Raw genomic sequence first — 24,211 nt, 5'->3', positions numbered from 1 at the left:
TAAGGAGCCAGAAAATTGATATGAATATTAGAGGTTCTGAAATGATTTTACAGATTCTGTAAAGCTTATATTGACATTCTGAACAGGCAATCAAAGTTTCTAAGGTAGATTTGTTCTGTACCGTCACGTGTCCCAAACGCATTGTTGAGACTGGAGGCAAGTCTCCCTTAAGTACGGACTTGGCAAAGAACTTTTAATTTCTGGCTCCGCCTAAACCCAAATCCCACCGGTTTACTATCCCTAGTACTTCAAGACTGCCATAAAAGTGCCTGGCTTAAAACCGTCTATCAAAAACTTCACTCTTGTGGCCTATCCTCACACCACCTACCCACTATGGGCCCCACTAAGGCAAGCAGTCTAATTGGTCAACGTCTAAAAGATATCGAGCATCAAAACAACCTGGCCACGATAAGGAAATTCTGCCCTTGGCATGTTCAGTTTCCATCTCTCCATTTTGATTCTCTGGCCCCATATCTGCACAAACTTATTCTCCTAAAATACAGACGTGCTTTTACACTTGCAAGACTGGGTACTTGAGGGTCGATTCCCAAAGATCCTGCCTGATAAAAGTCTTTACCCCTGTGGAGATGGTACCACCAAAACAGCAGCACACGTCCTCCTGTCCTGTACTCTCTACAAAGGCTTGAGGAACGAGATCATCACCCCACTCGCACTAACCATCCCAGGGCGCTCAGCCACTGCCACAATGTCCTTTCTTCTATCAGATCAAAATGAGCAGGTAACAGCAAAGGTTGCTAGGTTCATAGCAGGGGCAATCAGATTAAGGGCCACTAACAGACTGCTGATTCAGGACTTTAAATTGTGCTTTTATATCAAATTTCCTTTCCTGCATATTCTGTAATGTTTTGCTGTTGCTATGGCCATTGGCTAATGTGAATAAAGTTTTATCTATCTCTCTCATTCTGAACAGGACTAAATTGTTTAGTTTAGTCTAAAGGGGAAATTTTTCATAGAAAGTCTGGAATGATCCTTCTACTTTGGCCAAATACAACCCTAACCCTCTCCTGAATTTCAGTTCCCAACAGTCTCCCCTTTCCAACCAGTGTGAATATCATTTTTAAATGTATTAGTTATTAGCATTATTATCTGTTGAGGGGTGTCAAAGAGACTCCCAGGTGTTGTTCTTGTTGAGGATTGGAGCATGTTGTTTGGCACATTCATATTCTTTCAATTTCTCACCTGAAAATCAGAAATAACAATCACAGTTTCATTGTGGATTGGAAATGAGATATCTAAATGACTAAATGTATTGCAGTGGCAGACCTTCGGGTCTCAAATTTCGGTGGCAGACTGTGCAATGCCGAAATCTGGCACCTCTCTGCCTTTCACACTCCATTCTAAATAACAGTTGTGGCGTCTCCTGCAGAACCCCCGAGGCGACTGCACTGCCTGTGCTCGCCTAAATCCGCCTCTAAGTATTGGCTTAGCAGCATGGAGGTCTCCCTCCATCTCCTCCTTTTGTGAAAAGACGTCTTGAAGCTGAGGTGCTTCGTTTTGCAGCCCGTAGGCTCCTATTTGTTGTTGTTGTTTAGTCGTTTAGTCGTGTCCGACTCTTCGTGACCCCATGGACCAGAGAACGCCAGGCACTCCTGTCCTCCACTGCCCCCCGCAGCTTGGTCAGACTCATGCTGGTAACCTCGAAAACACTATCCAACCATCTCGTCCTCTGTCGCCCCCTTCTCCTTGTGCCCTCCATCTTTCCCAACATCAGGGTCTTCTCCAGGGAGTCTTCTCTTCTCATGAGGTGGCCAAAGTACTGGAGCCTCAGCTTCACAATCTGTCCTTCCAGTGAGCTCTGTCCTTCCAGTGAGCTGGAAGGAGCCTTCCAGTAGGCTCCTATAGACAAGGCTTATAACCATCTCCATCTTTTCATGGCCTCATGACTGTGAAAGACATCTCTGAAGTCAGTCAAGGGAAAACCCATCTGCTTTGTATCTCACGCAATCATCTGAACTTACCTGAGTTTACGGTGCAGCTCATGAACCTGACATGACTTCTTCCAAGCTGCCTCTGCTGCTCCAAGAGGGAATCTGCCTGTGCCTTTTATGGCATGGAAGATTGCAGTAAATCTGTTTTCCCTCAGAGAGGCCAGCTGCCCCAAGACGCCAGAAAACTGGGAAGAGACACTTGAAACTTGAAATCCCAACAGCAATTTACAAGGGAATCCCCATGGACCTGCAGTTGTCTTCTCAGAGACTCGGTGCCCCTAATTTCTTTCTGTGCCGGAAAAATTACATGTTCTGCCCTTATCGCCATGCTATCCACACTTGCAACAACATCTTTGTATCGCTTTTTAGGTCCCATCGGGTTCTTGGTGTGTGCAGTGAGTGCAGTGTCAGATCATGACCCAGCTTATGTAACTTTTCAACTTTTAAACGTAATTAATCCCTCTCCTTGTTGCCTCTTTCCTCCTTCACTCTTGTGGAGGCATTCCATGTGTCGAATGTGTATCAGCAGAACGTAAAACTAATTTTGAACTAAACACCGAGATCGAACCTGTAACCTTGGTGTTATCAGCGCCACACTCTAACCAACGGAGCTCTGCATAGGCTATCCATGATGCTGTGTTCCAAGTCCCCATATGATGACTCCCCATAGCATTATATTGATAGGTAAAGGTACCCCTGCCCGTACGGGCCAGTCTTGACAGACTCTAGGGTTGTGCGCTCATCTCACTCTAGAGGCCGGGAGCCAGCGCTGTCCGCAGACACTTCGGGTCACGTGGCCAGCGTGACGGAAACGCCATTTACCTTCCCGCTAGTAAGCGGTCCCTATTTATCGACTTGCACCCGGGGGTGCTTTCGAACTGCTAGGTGGGCAGGCGCTGGGACCGAGCAGCGGGAGCGCACCCCGCTGTGGGGATTCGAACCGCCGACTATGCGATCGGCAAGTCCTAGGTGCTAAGGTTTTACCCACAGCGCCACCCGCGTCCCCTGAGATACGCCGTGTTAAATTGTTCTGATAGATACGCTGATATAGATTGTTCTACTCCCTGTCATGCTTACCTTCTATTAGTAGGGAGTGTTTAACAGAAGGGAACATTCAGAATGTGATTGATCTACAAACTGGAATCGGTAATAATAATAATAATTTATTATTTATACCCCGCCCATCTGGCTGGGCCTCCCCAGACACTCTGGGCGGCTTCCATAGAAACCAAAAAGACAGTAAAATATCACACGTTAAAAACTTCCCTGAACAGGGCTGCCTTAAGATGTCTTCTGAATGTCAGGTAGTTGTTTATCGCTTTGACATCTGCTGGAAGGGCGTTCCACAGGGCGGGCGCCACTATCGAGAAGGCCCTCTGCCTGGTTCCCTGTAGCTTTGCTTCTCGCAATGAGGGAACCGCCAGAAGGCCCTCGGCGCTGGACCTCAGCGTCCGGGCAGAATGATGGGGGTGGAGACGCTACTTCAGGTATACTGGACCGAGGCCGTTTAGGGCTTTAAAGGTCAGCACCAACACTTTGAATTGTGCTCGGAAACGTACTGGGAGCCAATGTAGGTCTTTCAAGACCGGTGTTATATGTTCTCGGCGGCCGCCCCCAGTCACCAGTCTAGCTGCCGCATTCTGGATTAGTTGTAGTTTCCGAGTCACCTTCAAAGGTAGCCCCACGTAGAGTGCATTGCAGTAGTACAAGCGGGAGATAACCAGAGAATGCACCACTCTGGCGAGACAGTCCGCGGGCAGGTAGGGTCTCAGCCTACGTACCAGATGGAGCTGGTAAACAGCTGCCCTGGACACAGATTTGACCTGTGCCTCCATGGACAGCTGTGAGTCCAAAATGACTCCCAGGCTGCGCACCTGGTCCTTCAGGGGCACAGTTACCCCATTCAGGACCAGGGAATCCTCCACACCTGCCCGCCTCCTGTCCCCCAAAAACAGTACTTCTGTCTTGTCAGGATTCAACCTCAATCTGTTAGCCGCCATCCAACCTCCAACCGCCTCCAGACACTCACACAGGACCTTCACCGCCCTCACTGGTTCTGATTTAAAAGAGAGGTAGAGCTGGGTATCATCCGCATACTGATGAACACCCAGCCCAAACCTCCTGATGATCTCTCCCATCGGCTGCATGTAAATGTTGAAAAGCATGGGGGAGAGGACAGAACCCTGAGGCACCCCACAAGTGAGAGCCCAGGGGTCTGAACACTCATCCCCCACCACCACTTTCTGAACACAGCCCAGGAGGAAGGAGCGGAACCACTGTATGACAGTGCCCCCAGCTCCCAGCCCCTCCAGATGGTCCAGAAGGATGTTATGGTTGATGGTATCAAATGAGAGAGATCCAGCAGAACTAGGAAACAGCTCTCACCTTTGTCCCTAGCCCGCCGGAGATCATCAACCAGTGCGACCAAGGCAGTTTCATTCCCATGATGAGGCCTGAATCCCGACTGGAAGGGATCCAAATGGTTTGCTTCTTCCAGGCATGCCTGGAGTTGTTCGGCAACCGCTCGCTCAATCACCTTGCCCAAGAATGGAAGATTTGAGACTGGGCGATAGTTGGCCATCGTGGCCGCATCTAAAGATGGTTTTTTAAGAAGCGGTTTAATAACCGCCTCTTTCAGCGGGTCTGGGAAGGCTCCCTCACGGAGGGAAGCATTCACCACCCCACGAAGCCCATCGCTCAGTCCTTCCCGGCTAGCTTTTATAAGCCAGGGTGGGCAAGGATCCAGGAGACAGGTGGTTGGTTTCACTCGTCCAAGCAGCCTGTCCACATCCTCGGAGGTAACAGATTGGAATTGATCCCACTCAACTTGACTAGACAGAACTCTAGCACTCTCCCGCCCCGGCCCTGCTGCCACGGTGGAGTCTACTTCTTCCCGAATCTGAGCGATTTTATCTGCAAAAAACTTTGCAAAATCATTGCAGGAGAACATGTGGCCCGTACTGGGCCCCGATGTTGCAGGTGGTTCCGCTAAATTGTGAACCACCTGAAAAAGTCTCCTGCTGCTGTTTTCTGCAGATTCAATAGAGGCGGTGAAGAAATTCTTTTTCGCCGTCGCTATCGCCACTTGGTAGGCTCGACGTTGAGCTCTAACCTGTGTCCGGTCAGATTCGGAATGAGTTATCCGCCACCGGCGCTCTAGCCGTCTCAACGATTGTTTCATTGCCCTCAGATCCGTGGAAAACCACGGGGCTATCCGGGCTCCATGCAATCGGAGAGGGCGCTTCGGAGCCAAACAGTCAATAGCCCTGGTTAACTCCACATTCCAGCGGGCCACCAGGGAATCGGCTGAAAGGCCATCAACATGGGATAAAGCATCCCCTACCACTCTCTGGAAGCCAATTGGATCCATTAAGTGGCGGGGGCGGACCATCTGAATTGGTCCCACCTCCCTGCAGAGGGGATGAGTCGCAGAGAAGTCCAGTTGCACGAGGAAGTGATCTGACCATGGCACTTCTTTCGTTTTGCTTTTAGTTAGTGTCAGATCACCAACATCCATAGAGGTAAACACCAGGTCCAAGGCATGTCCGTGGCTATGGGTTGGGCCAGACTTATTCAGGGACAGCCCCATGGAGGCCATGCTTTCCACGAAGTCCCGAGCGGCCCCTTGTAAGGTCGTGTCGGCATGGATGTTAAAATCCCCTAGGACGACCAAGCTAGGTGTCTCCAGGAGAACATCCGCCACGACCTGAAGCAGCTCGGGCAGGGAATCCTTGGTGCAGCGGGGAGGTCGGTACACCAAAAGGAATCCTGTACTGCCCCTATTGCCCAACTTCCAGAACATGCACTCGGAAAACTGGGTCTTCCCAATAGGACGTCTGGTGCAAACTAATGACTTCCTAAAAATCACTGCAACCCCCCCTCCCCGCCCACATGACCTGGGTTGCTGTGCGTACGAGAAACCCAGTGGACAAGCAGCCGCAAGGACAGGCCCATCTGCTTCATCCAACCAAGTCTCTGTTACACATGCCAGGTCAAGCCCTCCATCCATGATCAAGTCATGGATGACAGCCGTCTTGTGAGCCATTGACCTGGCATTGCACAGAAGCACCTTCAGGTACAGTTCACTCTACCAAAACATTCTGCTGTATGTGTAAGATACAGCCTTTGATCCTGTGGTCTCTTAGCATTTGCAAAGTAGATGATTATCACATTGTCAGTCTCTGGATTGTGGCCAATGGGTATTAGAAAGCAGTCTAGTAATACACAATGGAAATTGAGAAAGAGAGCAAGAGAGCGAGAGCGAGAGCGAGAGCGAGAGAGCGAGAGAGAGAGAGAGAATCTGTCCCCAGGAAACGTGACAGCGGCAGCCTCACCTCTGGCTGGGTTCAGGAGCTGCTCAATGCCCGCTGCCGTGGCGCCCGTCATTTTTCCTTGCCAGCTGGAACTTCCAGTGAGGAAAAATGGTGGGCGCCACAGCAGTGGGCAGCGAGCAGCTCCTGAAGCCAGCCAGAGCCAACTACCAGGCTGGCTCCGGGCTGCTGACAGCCGCTGCTGCCGCCACTGTCGAAGGGGAACAGGGGACGTCTGGTGGTACAGATCTCCTTTTTTTTTTTTTTAGAAATAATTTTTATTCGTTTTTCAAACACATAATAAAAACAAAACAAGACAAACAAAAGAGAAACAAAAGAAAAACAAGAAAATCAAAACACAAGATCTCCTGCCCCCTTCCCCTTTTGTTTTGACTGATCGGGGGAGGCTCGGGAGTTGCGGGCAGGCGGCCGTTGCCCAGTTTTTTAAAAACTCTGCGCATTTATGTTTCACAGGGTGCAAAAGAAGGGCTTTGCACCTTTATACAATATGCAGGTATGCTTGGGCCCAGGGTCTTTTGCCTCACCATCCCCACTACTGACTCCCTGTTGCTACTCAGCTTTTTTTTTTAAAAAAAAGTGTCCCCAGATTCATTTAAAAAATCTGATAACCATATCCTACATCCACAGAATGCACAGAACCACAGAACCACACCTGGAGGACATGATGGTCTACAGAGCAAGGAGAATATAGTGTCACACCCCACTATCTTACTTGATCAGAATCATCAGCCAAGATGATCAAGGACATTCAAGTGTCAAAATCAGGCCTGAAGCCAGATTAGAAGGGATGAAGTAGATCAGGGGTAGGCAACCTAAGGTCCGTGGGCCAGATGCGGCCCAATCGCCTTCTCAATCTGGCCCACGGACAGTCCGGGAGTCAGCATGTTTTTACATGAATAGAATGTGTCCTTTTATTTAAAATGCATCTCTGGGTTACTTCTAGGGCATAGGAATTCGTTCATTTTCTTTCCAAAACAGAGTCTGGCCCACCACATGGTCTGAGGGACGATGGACCAGCCAATGGCTGAAAAAGGTTGGTGACCCCTGAAGTAGATCATGGGGAAACTCATCTGCTTTGTATCTCAAGCAGTTCTTTGCACTTACACTAACAGCTATGAACCTGAAACAGGTCTCCTGTGTGATTCTCTCTTTGATAAAGGAAGCATAATTGATACAAAGTAAAATCTCTTTACAGAAAGGTCCCATCCCCATCTTGGAGGATTGGGGTAAACAACAAAAAATATGGGCATGAGTAAAAGAATAAAGTTATTATTGCCAAGGTCCAAAAGATGTTCAAGGATTAAATGTAGCATTTGTTCAGGGAATCAGAATTGGCAACAGTGGTTATTTATTTATTTATTTATTTATTTATTTATTTGCATTTATAAACCATCTGTCATTTATTTATTTGCATTTATAAACCATCTGTCATCCTGAAGGATCTGAGACTGGCATACACAAATAATCAAACCATGAACAAGGTGTCTCCCCTGCCAGGTAAGTAACCATGAAGCAATTGATTTACAATGATTTAATAAAGCGCATTGAATACACATCAGTCAAAGCAGTGCTGTAGTAGCTTCAGAAATAATCATGTTCAAGGCAAGTGACAATCCTTCTTTGCAATGATGATGATGATGATGATGATGAATTTATTTATACCCTGCCCATCTGGCTGGGTAGCAAGCCAACCAACCTCCTTTGGTTAGATCTTATTATCCCTGATTGGGAAGGGTCAGGAGCTGATGTGATTGGCCGAACCCCTTGACGTCTCTTGTCCTCAGGCAGCGACAGCTGATTCTGATCACTCACTGTTTGACCAAGTGGTGTCCTAAAAACCTCCCTGGATCTTACTTCAAGCATGGCAGCAAAATCCAAGTGCAGCTGAGTGACTTGGCCTGTAACTTGCTCTGCAACGTTCCCCACATGGTGCCAGCTTGTGTGTGTGTACGTGTGTGATTTTGTGTGTGCTTGATTTTGTGTATTCATTTCCTGGAAAGGCACATTAAAATTATGGCACCTTCTTTTGAACATATTAAAAGGCTTTGTACTCGCATAACAGTGATATTACTGGCTGTACTGAGTCTCTTTAAATTTATTTGTTTCTTTCGAAAAGGCAGAAGTCAGCTCTCAGACTAATTTGATGATGATGATGATGATGTAGAAATAAATAACATTGTTAAGAAAGGCTATCAATGGTCACGAACCACAATGGTGATATTCTACCACTATCAGAGGCTGAATGACACTATCCCTCTGGAAGCTGCAGAAAGTGAGAGAGCTGGACTCGGGTCCTGCTTGCGGATTTCCCATAATGTGCATCTGGAGAGCCACTGTGAGAAGAGAATGCTGGACTACACAGGCCATTGGCCTCATCTAGGAGCCTCTTCTTGTTCTTATGACAAGTCAGACCAGTTATTGAATATATACGGTACCAATATGGGGTTTATCTGTGTATTCCTAATTACAATACACTTTCACACCACTTTATTACGGAATTCTTCTTTGGCAGAAAGATCAAGCCCTACTTTTCCTTAACTTCAAAATGTTGCATATCCTTTGCCGAATCTGCTGGGTCTTCACACTGTACACAACGGGATTGAGAAGTGGTGGGACCGCAACATAGATGTTGGCCATCAGCATGTGGACAATGAGAGAAAGGTGCTTCCCGTATCGATGTGCCACACTGACACCAATCATTGGGACGTAGAAGATCAAGATGGCACAAATGTGGGAGACGCAGGTGTTGAGAGCCTTCAGACACTCTTCCCGGGAGGCAATGCTCAAAACAGTCTTCAGAATCAGGACATACGATACAAGAATGATGACCACGTCCAACCCCAAAGTGCACATGACAAGAATCAAGCCATATAAGACGTTGACTCTTGTGTCTGCACAAGCTAATTTCATAGCATCTGGGTGCAGACAGTAGGAGTGGGAAAGGACATTAGATCTACAGAAAGGGAGCCGTTTAATAATAAAAGGGATTGGGAAGATGACACAGAAAGCTCGGGAAAACACAGCTATACCTATTTTTGCAATTACTGTGTTTGGGAGAAGTAATCTATATCTCAATGGCTCAGAGATGGCAATCAAACGGTCAAAAGCCATTGCCACAAGAATGCCAGATTCTGCCCATTGGAACGAATGGAGAAAAAACATCTGAGTGATGCAGGCGTTGAATGGGATTTCTCCTGAGTCAAACCAATAGACTTGCAGCATTGTTGGCATGGTGGAAATGGAGAGGCCCAGATCCGAGCAGGCGAGCATGGAAAGGAAGAAGTACATGGGCTCATGGAGGCTTTGGTCAATCTTGATGACATAGAGGATTGTGATGTTCCCAAACAGAGTCAGGGCGTAGAGCACAAACAGTGGGAAGGCCATCCAAGAGTTCTTCTCCTGCATCCCAGGGATGCCAATCAGGACAAAGGTTTGGTGGCTCACCAGGGTCTCATTGGAACTGGTGATGGAGGACATCATTTCCCATGTGCATTTGGTGGGAAGATATTAAGGAAGTGGTTATATTTTCATTCTGAAGAGAGATAAATGTCTGAGTTTAAGTTCAGCGGAAAAAGTTGCATTAGTACCCCAAAACGCATTCACTCAATGTTCTGTCTACCTGAGGCAAATTACACTCCAACCTTTGCATGAATATTAATCCTCAGCTTTCTTTTTAAGTCTAACCAATGTCAGTTTAAGCATCACTTGTGTAAGTTATGAGTCCCAGAAGCAAAATCTTGCAGTTGAAAGGGGATCTGATGAACTTCTTCCTTCCACCAGTTGGTTTGACAACAGAGCATTGGCATCATTTGTAGCGACTACAATTCTGAACAGGGACCTCATAAGTCCTTTGCTGGAAAGCTTTCTTCAGCCACAAAGGCTTTGCCCTTCTCCTGCAGTTGAAACATGATACCAGTCTACATGGCAGGTCTTTCATAAACGTCACTTGGAGCAATGTCTGTTCATGGCATTGTCCTGCATTTTGTCAGAAGCATTCCAGCACACCGTTTTCCATCAGGATCTAGTGTTGTGACACAGGAAAACTTTCCTTACACCATGCATAATTTTAAACACCTTCATCGTGTCCCCTTCCCTTGCTCTCCTCTTTCCTAAACTAAAATGTTGCATATACTTATTCCTTTCACAGCATTATGTGGCAATCTCAGAAAAAAATCATTCCAATTAAACAAATATAAAGGTAAAGGGACCCCTGACCATTAGGTCCAGTCATGACCAATTCTGGGGTTGCGGTGCTCATGTCGCTTTATTGGCCGAGGGAGCCGGCGTACAGCTTCCAGGTCATGTGGCCAGCATGACTAAGCTGCTTCTGGCGAACCAGAGCAGTGCACGGAAACGCTGTTTACCTTCCCGTCGGAGCGGTACCTATTTATCTACTTGCACTTTGACGTGCTTTCAAACTGCTAGGTTGGCAGGAGCAGGGACCGAGCAATGGGAGCTCACCCCGCTGCGGGGATTCGAACCTCCGACCTTCTGATCAGCAAGTCCTAGGCTCTGTGGTTTAACCCACAGCACCACCCGCGTCCCAAATAAAACAAATATAGTAACATATTAAATTCATTTCACAACAGTGAAATAAAAAGGCAGTGTAACACCCCCCCACACACATGTAAACCCTGCACCTCTCTACCAGAAGACCTTCCTCAGCTATAGACCCCCAAAGAGTCATGACACAGACCTTGTATCATGCTGTTATTTTCGGAATTCTTACAACGTGTTAAGCGTGGCAATCAGCATATGTGAGACACTTCAGTGCAAGATCTTATCTGTTTGGATCCCCAGGAATCAATGAAGAAGAACGGCATGTTTACAGAAATAGTCTGTCTCCAATCTATGACCGTCTAGCATAAATCTGTCCTCTTCAGCTCTGAAAACCTTGTCCGAACTCATAAGCTCCTCTGCTTTGTGGAGTAGCAAAATGATACAGTGAGCTGTTCACTTAATCAAAATTCACCGCCCACCACAAAAATATATTACACTTCAATATTTGCAGGTGTTCTGTTCGTGGTATTGTACTGTATTTTGTCAGAAACCTTCCGACATTCACTTTCCCATCAGGTTCTAGTATTGTGGCAGAGGAAGAAGAACTTATTGCACTGTGCAAAATTTTGTACAGCACCATTGTGTCTCCTTCCCCTGGTCTCATTTTTTCCTAAGCTAAAATCTCCCCATTGTCATATCCTTCCCTCCAGCCCTTCAACCTTTTGGTCTACAATCTTCCTTTAAGGTGCAGGAACCAGAACAAGGTGTGGCCTTAGATTGTTTTGTTATCCATGTTATTCCTATGCAAAAGATATTAGCTCTGCCATTTCATAACATCATGACTGTAGCCCCACCTGTCGTTGATCAAAGAAAAACTCATCTGCCTTGTTTCTCAAGGAATCCTTTGAACTTACCTGACTTTATGGCACAAACAGTGAAACTGGTATGGTTTTTCCCATGGTCAATGCTGAACCTGACTCTGCTGTTCCAGTAATTATTCAGCATGTGCTTTTTATGGTGTCGGAATTGTAGCATAAATGTTTTCCCTTAGGGAGGGAATCTACTGAAAAATTGCCAGGGAGCTTGGAGATAGGCTTGCTTCAAGTATGGAGAAAGTGCAAAAGCCACCAGCCTGGACTACAAGGGGACAATCTAAATAAGAGAAATGTAGACATTTTATGGGATGGTATAGATTAACACTGAGTGGACCTAGAGTTTGATCCTGCAGAGCTGTTCTTGGGTTCTTATATTATCCATGCTTAAAATGCATAAGCTTTGTCATTTTATGACTGATAAAGACCTATTTGAAGTCAATTAAAATGTTTATATTCAAAAGAGGTCTCTGCACTTAATGGACTCTAAGGCATGAGCTCTGGGTGCAACATGATTTTCCTGACAGTAAGCACTAAGGCAGGGGTAGGCAACCTAAGGCCCGGGGGCCGGATGTGGCCCAATCGCCTTCTCAATCCGGCCCACAGATGGTCCAGGAATCAGCGTGTTTTTACATGAGTAGAATGTGTCATTTTATTTAGAATGCACCTCTGGGTTATTTGTGGGGCATAGGAATTCGTTCACCCCCACCCCAAAAAAAAATAGTCCGCCCCCCCCATAAGGTCTGAGGGACAGTGGACCAGCCCCTTGCTGAAAAGGGTTCCTGATCCCTGCACTAAGGGATTCATGCCTCTTTTTATTGTGTTCCAGTTAGGGTTAATACTAGAGCTACTTATCTAGAAAAAGAGGTGGTGGAACTCACATATCTTGTTCTCTTATAATGACAGTGGCGCCCACTGTGTTGCAGCTGAACAAAAGGCCTGGTTAAAACCTCCTGTGCTTTCCCTCTGGGAGGGAGGCTGTCCCAAAACTGCTGGAAAACTGCTGAATCCCAGGGGAATGTAATATGTGAAATTGCAGTAGCAATTGCTAGAAAATCTCTAAGGAACCCTCCGCAAAGACTCTCAGAGAGATGCTCTGGAGATCTTGTGTGTGCTCTTACATGACGACAGATGAGTAAGATGTGAGCATTTTTTAAAAGTAATTTGGTACTATTGTATTGTTAAATGCCACCCCAATCTCTGAGCGGTGAGAGCCTTCAGGGGACCCTGACCTCAGTTTCCTTGGAATGAGCGGCAACATCTTTAGCATATATCAACACACATATGCAACCTGAGAATAGAATGGAGGGGCTTACTGCATTAACACCCAATGGATCTTGCTTCTATCGTTCCATGTCTAGCTTCTCCACCTGCTCTTTGCTCAGCTCTCTCACCACACCCTGTCCTATTGTTCCATCCACCCAGCAGTTAAGTCAGGGTGGGGAGGCCCACTCACTTGCCTTATGGCACTGAGCAACCTCTTTTGTTATGCTGAGGGAGGCACTTAAGTGTCAGCCAATAGAAACATCTATCAGCTTTCAATGACTATAGGGTATAGCTTGTTTTCTGCTGTTCTGGAAGGTAGGACCCAACTAATGGCTTCAAGTTACAAGAAAGGGGATTCCAACTAAACATCAGGAAGAACTTTCTGAATTATAGTGCCATAGCATGGGACATCAAAAAAAAACGAAGATCATGGCCACTGGTCCCATCACCTCCTGGCAAATAGAAGGGGAAGAAATGGAGGCAGTGAGAGATTATACTTTCTTGGGCTCCGTGATCACTGCAGATGGTGACAGCAGCCACGAAATTAAAAGATGCCTGCTTCTTGGGAGAAGGGCAATGACAGGCCTAGACAGCATCTTGAGAAGTAGAGACATCACCTTGCCAACAAAGGTTCGTATAGTTAAAGCTATGGTTTTCCCAGTAGTGATGTATGGAAGTGAGAGCTGGACCATAAAGAAGGCTGATCGCCGAAGAATTGATGCTTTTGAATTATGGTGCTGGAGGAGACTCTTGAGAGTCCCATGGACTGCAAGAAGATCAAACCTCTCCATTCTGAAGGAAATCAGCCCTGAGTGCTCACTGGAAGGACAGATTGTGAAGCTGAGGCTCCAGTACTTTGGCCACCTCATGAGAAGAGAAGACTCCCTGGAGAAGACCCTGATGTTGGGAAAGATGGAGGGCACAAGGAGAAGGGGACGACAGAGGACAAGATGGTTGGATAGTGTTTTCGAGGTTACCAGCATGAGTTTGACCAAACTGCGGGAGGCAGTGGAGGACAGAGGTGCCTGGCGTTCTCTGGTCCATGGGGTCACGAAGAGTCGGACACAACTAAACGACTAAACAACAACAAAGCATGGGAGGTGCACGGGGTGGTTGCCCCCGGGAGAAAATTGTTAGGGGTGCAAAATTTCAACATCCAGTGCTGCCTCAATACAGCTGTGTGCTTCTGTCGCTGGGCTCTGTTGAGAGCAGTTTCTCCATGCCAAGCAGGAAGTGACCCCTCCAGGCAACAGAATGATTCAACTGTTAGGCAGTTGAATGTGCATGCATACTCTGTCCATTTCCCTCCAACCGACCCCACCGCCATGCAGCCCCGGGAACTGGCAATCCATGCTATGCCACTGTTCTCCCCTCCTGAAGTTTCCAGCAACTTTTATGCAGAAGCACACTGTCCCTGACCATGGAAGCAGAGCATCGACATTCAAGGCCAGGAGCCATTGGTAGGCTTCTCTTCCATGAATTTGCCCGATCCTCTTTTGAAACCGTCCAATTTTCACATGCATTTTCCAGGGTCTTGAGCCTGAAGCTTCCCACCCCGCATTCCAAAGCAAAAGAAAGCTGGGCAAGTTCTAGACCCTTGAAAATGTACACCATTTGGGGAAGTGGGGAGAGCATAACAATATATTTCTGCCTGCCTGCCTTCCTGTGTACACAGAGGCTCCATCCATTTCTGTCAGTAAGAGCATTTAAAAAGCTTTCCAGTAAACGTAAAATTCCTTCAAGCTTATTTATGTCCCCCCCCCCAAAAAAAAACTTTTCAGTTTCAATGTTTCACTAGCTTAGTTGCTCCGCATCATCCCATCCCAACACAGTCCTGGGAATCATAAAGTCTTCTGAGAGAAGGAGCATTCAGTAACTCTAGTGCAAGGGACATCAGAGAATTCTTGCAAGAAAAGATACGAGAGCAGAAATTGCTGGTTGCTTATTTATTTTTTCTTTGGAATGGAACACAATCCAGCAAGTACAGTTAGTAATCATATGTTGCTTTCAGTTTGCAAACATGATGTGCCAGGCTGTTTTTCTAGAACTCTTATAATGGCAACAATGCCCACCTGAGGGGTGCTGAAACTGAGTTCCATTGCATTCCAGCTGGGGGAAACCCCTGATTATGCAATTGATTACTTCCCTCCATCCGCTTTGTGTTTCCTTTGCATAGGAATGGATGGGGGCTGAATAACACAATGACAACAGAATTTTTATATATTATGTAAACTACACAAACACATAATTCCACCACAGTGAACACTGGGAGAAATAATGTGGTTTGGTTGGTGTAAGACGAACAGCAGTGGAATGGAAGCAGTAGAGCATACAATCATCACAGGGCATGTTGTCTTTAGTTGGTGTCTGCACTTTGAGGTCCTGAATAGACCTGAGAAGCAAAATAGATGGTATGCACCCACCTGACTCGTGCAACATTATTCATTGATATAATATATTGCAATGTAAGTGTAGCACTTAAACTTTTTATTGTCCTTATGTCTGGATGAGCTTCACAGCACAGAGTTTCTTGAGGATACGTTGGCGGATCTGCTTCGTCTTGATACTATACACAACTGGGTTCATCAGAGGAGGTGCCAGCAAATAGACGTAGGACATGAGTATGTGGACGATGTGAGGGGCACGTTCCCCAAAGCGGTGGATCAACGACAGGCCTATCATGGGCACGTAGAAGAGCAGGACAGCACAGATGTGGGAGACGCAAGTGTTGAAGGCCTTGAGGCGCTCTTCTCTGGAGGCAATGCTCAGGACTGTTTTCAGGATGAAGACGTAAGAGAGGAAGATCAGGAGGGAGTCGATTCCCACCGTGAAGGCCACAACGGTCAGCCCATAGATGTGGTTGACGATGATGTCTGAGCAGGCCAGCTTCATGATTTCCAGATGCAAGCAGTAGGAGTGAGAGAGGACATTGGTCCTGCAGTAATGGAAGCGTCGGAGAAGCAGGGGCAGAGGCACAATCAGGGAAAAGCTGCGGAATGCAAAGGCCAGTGCCATTGTCACGATCCTCTGGGTGGTCAAGATGGAGCCATATCTCAGCGGGTTGCAGATGGCCACGAAGCGGTCAAAGGCCATGGACAAGAGCACGGAAGATTCAACGAGGGAGAGGGAGTGAATGAAGAACAGCTGTGTGAAGCAGGCGCTGAAAGGGATCTCGCGAGCATCGAACCAAAATATGCCCAGCACTGTGGGTAACGTAGTGAGGCACAAGCCCAGGTCGGTCAAGGCCAGCATGGCCAGGAAATAATACATTGGCTCGTGCAAGCTTGAGTCTGTTCGGATCACATGGAGGATTGTACAGTTCCCCAAGATCACCGTCATGTAGATGAAGCAGAAGGGGAGAGAGATCCAGCGATGGGTGTACTCCAGCCCAAGGAAGCCCGTCAAGAGGAATGTGGAGGGGTTGAAGGTTTGGTTCTCCAAATGGGAGATGTTCATTTCACAAGAGAGTCCTACTTCACTTCAGTGCTTTAAAGTCAGTGCCTAGAAAGCAAAACAGTTTTTATTGTAGAATACTAGAGGTGGAAAGATCTTGCTAGAGATGGTAGATATTTGCAAAACAAATAAATCACTGGCATACAAATTTACTTGGAGATGTTTTATGTTTTTAGATTGCTTTATGCTTCTTTACATGAAATTATTGCGTTTTTGTGGCCACTTTACCCCAGCATATTTATTTTCATACATATTACTTGGCAGAAAATTGTACTGAAAGATACCTATGTTTCAGTTCACATATAATTGTACTTTACTTCTTTCTTCTTCTTCTTCTTTTATCACTTTTTATCACAACAAATGTAACTGATCTGTAGAAAACGCAACCTGAAGAAAGAGTTGATACATGTGCTTTGTAAGCAAGGAAAATCTTTAACAACAACAACAACAAACAACAACACATATAATGTCAGAAAGTGTGGATTCAGAAGGTTTGCCTTTAAATGCAACACTGGGTCAAGTTTCTCCCTCATCTTTACTTCTGGGGTGCTTGATCATTTCAGGGAACCTAAGTGAGCAGAGCAGAGGTTCAGCTCCCACCATGTGCAGGCCTGTGAGATTGGAGATGGTGGCATATGGAAGAAGAGAGCCAGGGAGCCTGGAGGGGGGTTGTCTTCTTCTGATAATCTGGAACTTATCTTGCTGTTAACACAGCCCAAGGTGGCATCAACTATTTTTCTCAGTGGAATTGTATATTTATCTATTCATTTCAATTTCAGAGCCACCCATCTATAACTTTTCCCTGGGTGGCTTGCCACAAAACAGAGGTAAAATGTAATGGGTGGTATTCATAGTAAAGGTAAAGGGACCCCTGACCATTAGGTCCAGTCATGACCGACTCTGGGGTTGCGGCGCTCATCTTGCTTTATTGGCTGAGGGAGCCGGCGTACAGCTTCCGGGTCATGTGGCCAGCAGCGCATGGAAACGCCGTTTACCTTCCCGCCGGAGCGGTACCTATTTATCTACATGCACTTTGACGTGCTTTCGAACTGCTAGGTTGGCAGGAGCAGGGACCGAGCAACGGGAGCTCACCCCGTCGCAGGGATTTGAACCGCCGACCTTCTGATCGGCAAGTCCTAGGCTCTGTGGTTTAACCCACAGCACCACCCGTGTCCCTATGAAATCAATGAACATGACTAAGCTAGACATATTTATTTTAATGGGCGTACACTGAGTAAAACTTAGTTGAACACCACTCAAAGTATTCAGGTAGGTAGCCGTGTTGGTCTGACGCCGTCGAAATATAAAAAAATAAAAAATAGTCCAGTAGCACCTTAGAGACAAACTAAGTTTGTTCTTGGTATAAGCTTTCGTGTGCATGCAGAAGTGCGCATGCATACGAAAGCTTATACCAAGAACAAACTTAGTTGGTTTCCAAGGTGCTACTGAACTATTTATTTATTCATATTTCAACCACCCAAAGAATAATAACTAGAATCAGCAACAAATCACAGAAGACAGCAAAGCATTCCACCTTCCTTTAAGTGGAGACTTCATTATGATGATTCTTATAAAGGATCAGCCCTGCTGAAGCAGTACCAGCTTCTGATTCCTCCTTGAAATCTTCCCATTCTAGCTGGTCGTTGGAAGAATTATGTAACGAAGAAAATGCCTGTTTGCTTTCTCTCTTCCTTTCGTGTCTCAAATATCTTTAGGTCATCCCGGAATCCTCCCCCCTCCCCCTGCAAAGAGCAGGATAAAAATGCTTTGAAAAAAATACAAATTAGGAGGCCAGGAGGCAGATTTGAGAAAAAATCTGTTTGAGATCCCTCAAAGCTGCTGCTGATCAAAACACAGATACTGAATTGGATGGGCAGGCCAGCAGTTCAACCACGAAAAGCAGCTTCAGCTTCAAACTTCTACTAATCAGGGATGGAAGTAGAATGACGAGGTGCTGTCACTGTGAAGCACAGAGACTCCTTCTTTGGAGATCACTGGTAGCCGAGTAAGATTGTCTTTCATAAACACAGTTTTAACAATGAGTCCGTGACTGTGGGGGCCAATTTTCCTGCACAAGGCCTGTTGAATTGAGAGCTCTTTAGCGGGCAATGCCTACATGCCTTGAAATCATTGTATCCTAGAACTAGAAGGGATCTCCAGGGCCATATAGCCTAAATGTTGGAGAAATTTAAAAAGAGTTTGACCTGGTTGGGGTTCCCTAATGGAAACCAAACGGACACAGGGGGGAAAGGTGTTTATGAACACAAAACCAGAGGCAGCTTACCAAGGTCTGGTGATAAAGGGAGCAGCTGGCACAGATTCTCTCCTGGAGAGATGGTTGGGAGTGAGAGTGAGGTTGTGGGTCTGTGTGCAGAAGCCTCCTTTGTAGAACTTGCAAGGAATCCCTTTGAGACAACACAGCTTGAGAAAGGGCAAGGTTCCTGGTGCCGATGTACAAGGACTTAGGGAATATTGTTGCTTAAGTTTCCAAAACTAAAAACACAGCTGGTATTGCAAGTATCAAAGGGAAAACACAACTGTGTTCTGTTCCCAAACAAACCCCACTGAGACCTGGGTTCAAGTCCACCCTCTGTCAAGGATTCAGCATGTGGCCTTGGGCAGATCTAACCAGTGCTTTTTTTCTTTAAAAATTTTTTTAGGGGTACTCTCATTTTGACACAAGAAAATCACCATTTTATAGTTCAAATCAGGAAAAATAAACACAGTAAATGGACAAAAGTACAAAGATTCACAAAATGTTTAGGGGTGTGCAACCCCCAGAAAAAAGCACTGGATTTAACCATTGTATTCCTTTTTTCTTTTACAAATGTTTTATTGGTTTTGAATGAATCATAGAATCATAGAGTTGAAAGGGACCCCAAGGGACATCTAGTCCAACCCATAGCTGTCAACACACACATCAGAAATAGAATAACAACAGTTATGGAGAAGTGCCCACGTACTGTTTGAGTAGGAACCAAGACGGGTGACCAGAGGAATGAATAAATGTTTACTCCCAGCATCTAGTGCTTAAACCAAAGGGAAGAACTATCTCCATATTAATGCACTGGAAAGGGGGTGGGGGTGCAGAGACTGCCTGTCTAATGGAAGAAGAAGAAGAAAAAGTGGACGATGAAGAGGAGGAGTTTGGATTTGATATCCCACTTTATCACTACCCTAAGGAGACTCAAAGACGGCTCACAATCTCGTTTCCCTTCCTCCCCCACAACAAACACTCTGTGAGGTGAGTGGGGCTGAGAGACTTCAGAGAAGTGTGACTGGCCCAAGTTCACCCAGCAGCTGCATGTGGAGGAGCGGGGAAGCGAACCCGGTTCACCAGATTATGAGTCTACCAATCTTAACCACTACACCACACTCCCTGATGTTGTTTCATTCCCCTTCTAACAACTCTGTTGTGTTGTGTCAAATGTCCATACAGGTTTATATGCCATCTTTGATCAATCCAGCCTGCAGTTGTTGGTCCACCCTGAAGCGCCAAATGCCTCATGGAATCATAGAATCATAGAGTTGGAAGGAAACCCCAGGGGTCACCCAGCCCAACCTCATGCATTGTTGGAATCGCTGCTGAACAATCCCTGATGGATGGTCCTCCAACCTCTGTTTAGCAATCTCCAACGAAGGAGAGTCCACCACCTTCTGAAGGAGTCTGTTCCCCCATCAAACTGCTCTTACTGTCAGAAAGTTCTTCCAAATGTTTAGTTGGAATCTTCTTTCATGCCATTTGAATCCAACCTTCTGGAGAAGCAGGAAATAAACTTGCTCCATCTTCCATGTGGCAGCCATTCAGATAGTTGAATATCATCATCATCATTTTTAATTTGTATACCACCTTTCTATCTTACAATACTCAAGGCTGTTTACAAGCTGAAGAAACAAAAAATGTACATCTTATAACAATCGAATGCAATACAAAAATGTGATAATAAAACATAACTTTAAAATAGGCAACCTCCATCAAAAAAGTAACATTCAACAATCATTAGAATAGTATAAAATAGTAATATCAACATATAAAAGTTAAACAAAAATCCACTCAACAGTTACGACACTATCTAAACTATAATCAATAAAACAACATGAATATGGCTATCATATCCTCTTTTCCAGGTTAAACATACCAAATTGCCTCAGCCATTCCTCATAAGGCTTGATTTCCAGTTCCTTGGTCATCTTGGTTGTTCTCCTGGTATATACATTCCAGAGTTAGATAAAAAAGATTCATACACTTTCTGATAATGAAGTCTCTCCTGCTTCCATAAAAGATTACCTATAAATGATCATACCTGAGCTATCTGGAGTCACTTATACTGAGGATCCCAGATCACCAGATTATGAGTCCATCACCCTTAACCACTACACCACGCTAGCTGATGTTGTTTCATTCAACTTCTTTTTTTTGTTAAGAGTGTATATTAATTTCCCAATAAAAAACATCCATTTGAATCCAACCCTCTGGAGCAGTAGGATATAAACTTGCTCCATCTTCCATGTGGCAGCTGTTCAGATAGTTGAAGATGGCTATCATATCCTCTTTTCCAGGTTAAACATACCAAATTGCCTCAGCCATTCCTCATAAGGCTTGATTTCCAATTCCTTGGTCATCTTGGTTGTTCTCCTGGTATATACATTCCAGATAAAAAAGATTCATACACTTTCTGATAATGAAGTCCCTCCTGCTTCCATTAAATATTGCCTTAAAAATCATACCTGAGCTATCTGGAGTCAACTGGATTCATAGAGGTTATTATAAGATGGGTCAGCATCCCTCAATAAGGTCCTGAACATAGAACAACCCCCTGGATGTCCACCCCTTCTACTGGAGATATTTGTTTTGATCATGAAAATCCAGAAATGGAATTAGTGGAGATTTCTGAGGACCTACAGTATTCCTCCATCTCTTCCATGTTTCTCAGGTTGCACACAGAAATGACATATTTATATTGTTCTGTATGTAATACTGTAATAGACTGCTTTAACAAATGATGGTCAAGTTTCTTTCCTAATTTTAATCATATCTCTGGCCTAATAAAATCTGGAACTTTTGATGCCATGTTACTCTGGGTTTCCAGTCCTGAAAAAGCAGGGATTTATTCAGTGGCGGTGACCCTTTTTCAGCCTCAGGGCCATGTTTTCTTATCAAATGCTTTCTGGGGGCCACATCCCAGAGGTGGTTGTGGCAAAATGGTGTGGTCAGACATATACCCCACTTCATCCAGGCAACCAAGAACAGTTGTCATAGTTCCAAGACAGATGGCAGCTGGGTAAAATCACTTGGGGAGAGTGCAGAATGGGGCCAATGAGGGATGCGGCCTGGGCAGGGTCCTGAGGGCAAGACAGAGCTGCCAGGAGGCCTGTACAGTGGTACCTCTGCTTATGAACGCTTCTGCTTATGAACGCTTCAGGTTACAAACTCTGACCCCTCTTGAGTGGGTGCCATTGCCATCCTAAGAAAATGAGGGAGGTGTTCTGAAACTTCTTTTTCTAGAAAAATAGCACTGGACCTAACAGTTGCCCTACCTCAGTTCCCCATTCTTTAAAAAAAATAAAAATCTGACCATTTATATTCATCAATGCATACAGGTATCACACTGTTTTATTCTCTGCCTGCCAACCCACCTATCTAGTATTCCTGCTCTGCCCGTTACAGGATTCTCAGCTGTGAAGCTGTTGTCTTTTTCAAGCTACCTTCTGTTCCACTCTTCCCAAGTCTGCTGGAGATGTAGAATGATAAAGAATCCTAAGCCTGGAGGTGGGGTTGGGGTCCGCTCTCCACAGTCCCCCTGACTCTGTAAACTTGGAAGAGATGCTCCAGGTCTGGGTGGTTTGGATGCCATGGGAATTGGGATGGAACAAAGCTCTTTCTACAGTGAAACAACCCCCTAACCCTAACCCTTTCTGAGCTGCAAACATGGGTACCCCCAACAAAATTTTAAAAATTTGGCTTTGTTATTTGGAACTAATGTGATTTGATTGGTTTGTCAATAAAAATTGTTTATTTTTATTTTTTAAAAGCTCTTTCTACAGTGAAACCCACTCACAAATTCAACCAGAGTGTAGGATGGAGGGGCTCACAGCATGGACACCCCCAGCAGGTCTGGCTTCTCCATCTGTCGCAGCTTTGGCTCCGGCACAGAGGAAGCCGGTCTCTGGGTCTCCCACAACTCTCTCTGGGTCTTACTTTCCTACGTAGCAGCCAGGTGGGATGGGAGTGGGGAGGACAGCCCCCCCCATTAGCTGCAGCTCTTGCAACCCAGCTCCTTCTTTGGAGGTGCTGAGGAGGACACTCTATGGCCAGCGAAGGACCTTGTCTTGCCAAGAAACTTGTCTGTGGGAATGCATCCATAATGCTATGGAAAGGGTTAATGTCTTCTAGAATTCTCTGGTGTCACCAGAAGACAAAGCTGTTTTTTTCCCAGTCAGGTCTGTTATCAACTGCAGAGGATGAGTAGCCTTTGGATCCTCTTGGGGAGATGGAAGTGTTCAAAGGACTGAATCTACTTGCTCTGAGATTGGGGAACTTCGGGCAAAGGCCAGCAGAGAAGGGAAGCTGTTGGCCACTAGTTTCTGTTCCTCCCCACTTTCCCAAAGGGCGTAACATCTGAGGTCCTGTGGGTTGAAAGAGCGTCTCAGGGTCAGGGGCCAGTCTGGCCCAAAACGGCCCTCAGCTGCCCTCACCACAGAGTCCCTGGCTCTTGTCTATATTATTGCACTTTATGTGTTGTTTATGTGCAAGATAAACATTTGATATTGTGATAAGAATATATAGAAGAGTATTGTTTATGTGAATGCACAGCCGGTTACGTCTTGTGTGTTTGTACATTCCAGGAACAGGATTCCTGACCCAGATTTTCACAGGAAGTCCCTAAGATGATTCCCCTTTCAAACAGGATATGTGAATCTAAGCCTGTAGGGTCCTCTTCTCTGGCAGACGGACAACCCCTTCCCCAAAGTCCCTCCCTCCCCCACTTCCCCATGGGGGTCCCCCACACCACCCATCACTCACCAGGATGGCTTTGGCTGTCTCCTGCTTGGAGCACTTCGGGGTTCAGAGCCCCCTGAGCTGAGCTGCCTGGCAGTTCAGGATCACCTCCAGCAGGTACAGCTGATCTCCCTCCAGCAGCTGAAAGGCAAAAGTCAGTCTGTCAGTTCCTCACGAAGGGAGGGCTTCTCCACATCCGAGAGTGCAGAGTGGGGGGCAAGGAGGGCAGGTCTGAGTCCCTGATATGATTCTCTCCAATACTCACCTCTGGGGGAGGGATGTGCAACTGCAGCACATCTGCAAAGAGAAGGACATGGGGACAGGTGAGTCCTCCCTGAGAACCTGGCAAGGCTATTCCAAGAGTTTTCTCCTGGGTTCAAAGTCCTATGGTAGGGGAGGGACATCCCAAACCTTGGGGACCAATCTTGGCCTCCTTCAACCAGAATGTGGCTCCCCAGGCCAGGGGTAGGCAAACTAAGTGTTGGGGGCCAGATGCAGCCCAATCGTCTTCTCAATCCAGCCCGCGGACGATTCAGGAATTAGTGTGCATCTCTGGGTTATTTGTGGGGTATAGGTGAAGGAAGAAATGTTCAGAACCCTGTGGAGATAAGGAAGTGCTTCCAGAGATATTTTAAACAATTATACACTCAAGGGCCGCAAAATGAGGCTGAGATCGAACAATTTTTGATAAAAAATGGACTACCAAGGCTGTCTCAAGAAAACAGATCAATCCTGAATTGTAAAATAACACCACAAGAGATTGAAGTTGCCATTCAGAACATGCAATTGGGCAAATCCCCAGGGCCTGATGGGCTTACCTCCAAATATTATAAGACATTG

The 24,211-nt window shown here is 46.0% G+C and overlaps 3 protein-coding genes and 1 long non-coding RNA gene across 4 annotated transcripts in view; 1 reads left to right on the top strand and 3 right to left on the bottom strand.

The window, feature by feature from the left end:
- LOC307214706 (uncharacterized protein) overlaps positions 1-24,211 on the top strand; it is a 214,116-nt gene that overhangs the window by 70,379 nt on the left and 119,526 nt on the right. The gene's annotated exons all lie outside the window — the stretch shown is intronic.
- The window catches only part of LOC307215192, a 181,629-nt gene that overhangs the window by 112,232 nt on the left and 45,186 nt on the right, over positions 1-24,211 (bottom strand). The window lies entirely within an intron of this gene.
- On the bottom strand, positions 8,798-9,760 carry LOC307214962 (olfactory receptor 51H1-like; the record flags this gene model as incomplete). The annotated part of the gene is made up of 1 exon (XM_079974078.1): positions 8,798-9,760. One exon carries the CDS (start codon positions 9,758-9,760, stop codon positions 8,798-8,800), a length of 963 nt encoding a protein of 320 aa, XP_079830204.1.
- Positions 14,809-24,211, bottom strand: part of LOC307214967 (olfactory receptor 51G1-like) — a 60,760-nt gene continuing 51,357 nt past the window's right edge. The window contains exon 2 of the mRNA XM_079974083.1: positions 14,809-16,419. Coding sequence (XP_079830209.1) covers positions 15,415-16,374 — 960 coding nt within the window. The 5' untranslated portion in view covers positions 16,375-16,419 and the 3' untranslated portion in view covers positions 14,809-15,414. The remainder of the gene's footprint in view (positions 16,420-24,211) is intronic.

This window comes from Podarcis cretensis (genome assembly GCF_951804945.1).
Source record: "Podarcis cretensis genome assembly, chromosome: 4".
In the NCBI taxonomy this organism is placed as follows: Eukaryota; Metazoa; Chordata; class Lepidosauria; order Squamata; family Lacertidae; genus Podarcis; species Podarcis cretensis.
The sequence above is the reverse complement of the archived record's forward strand: the minus strand, read 5'-3'. Positions and strand labels throughout refer to the sequence as shown.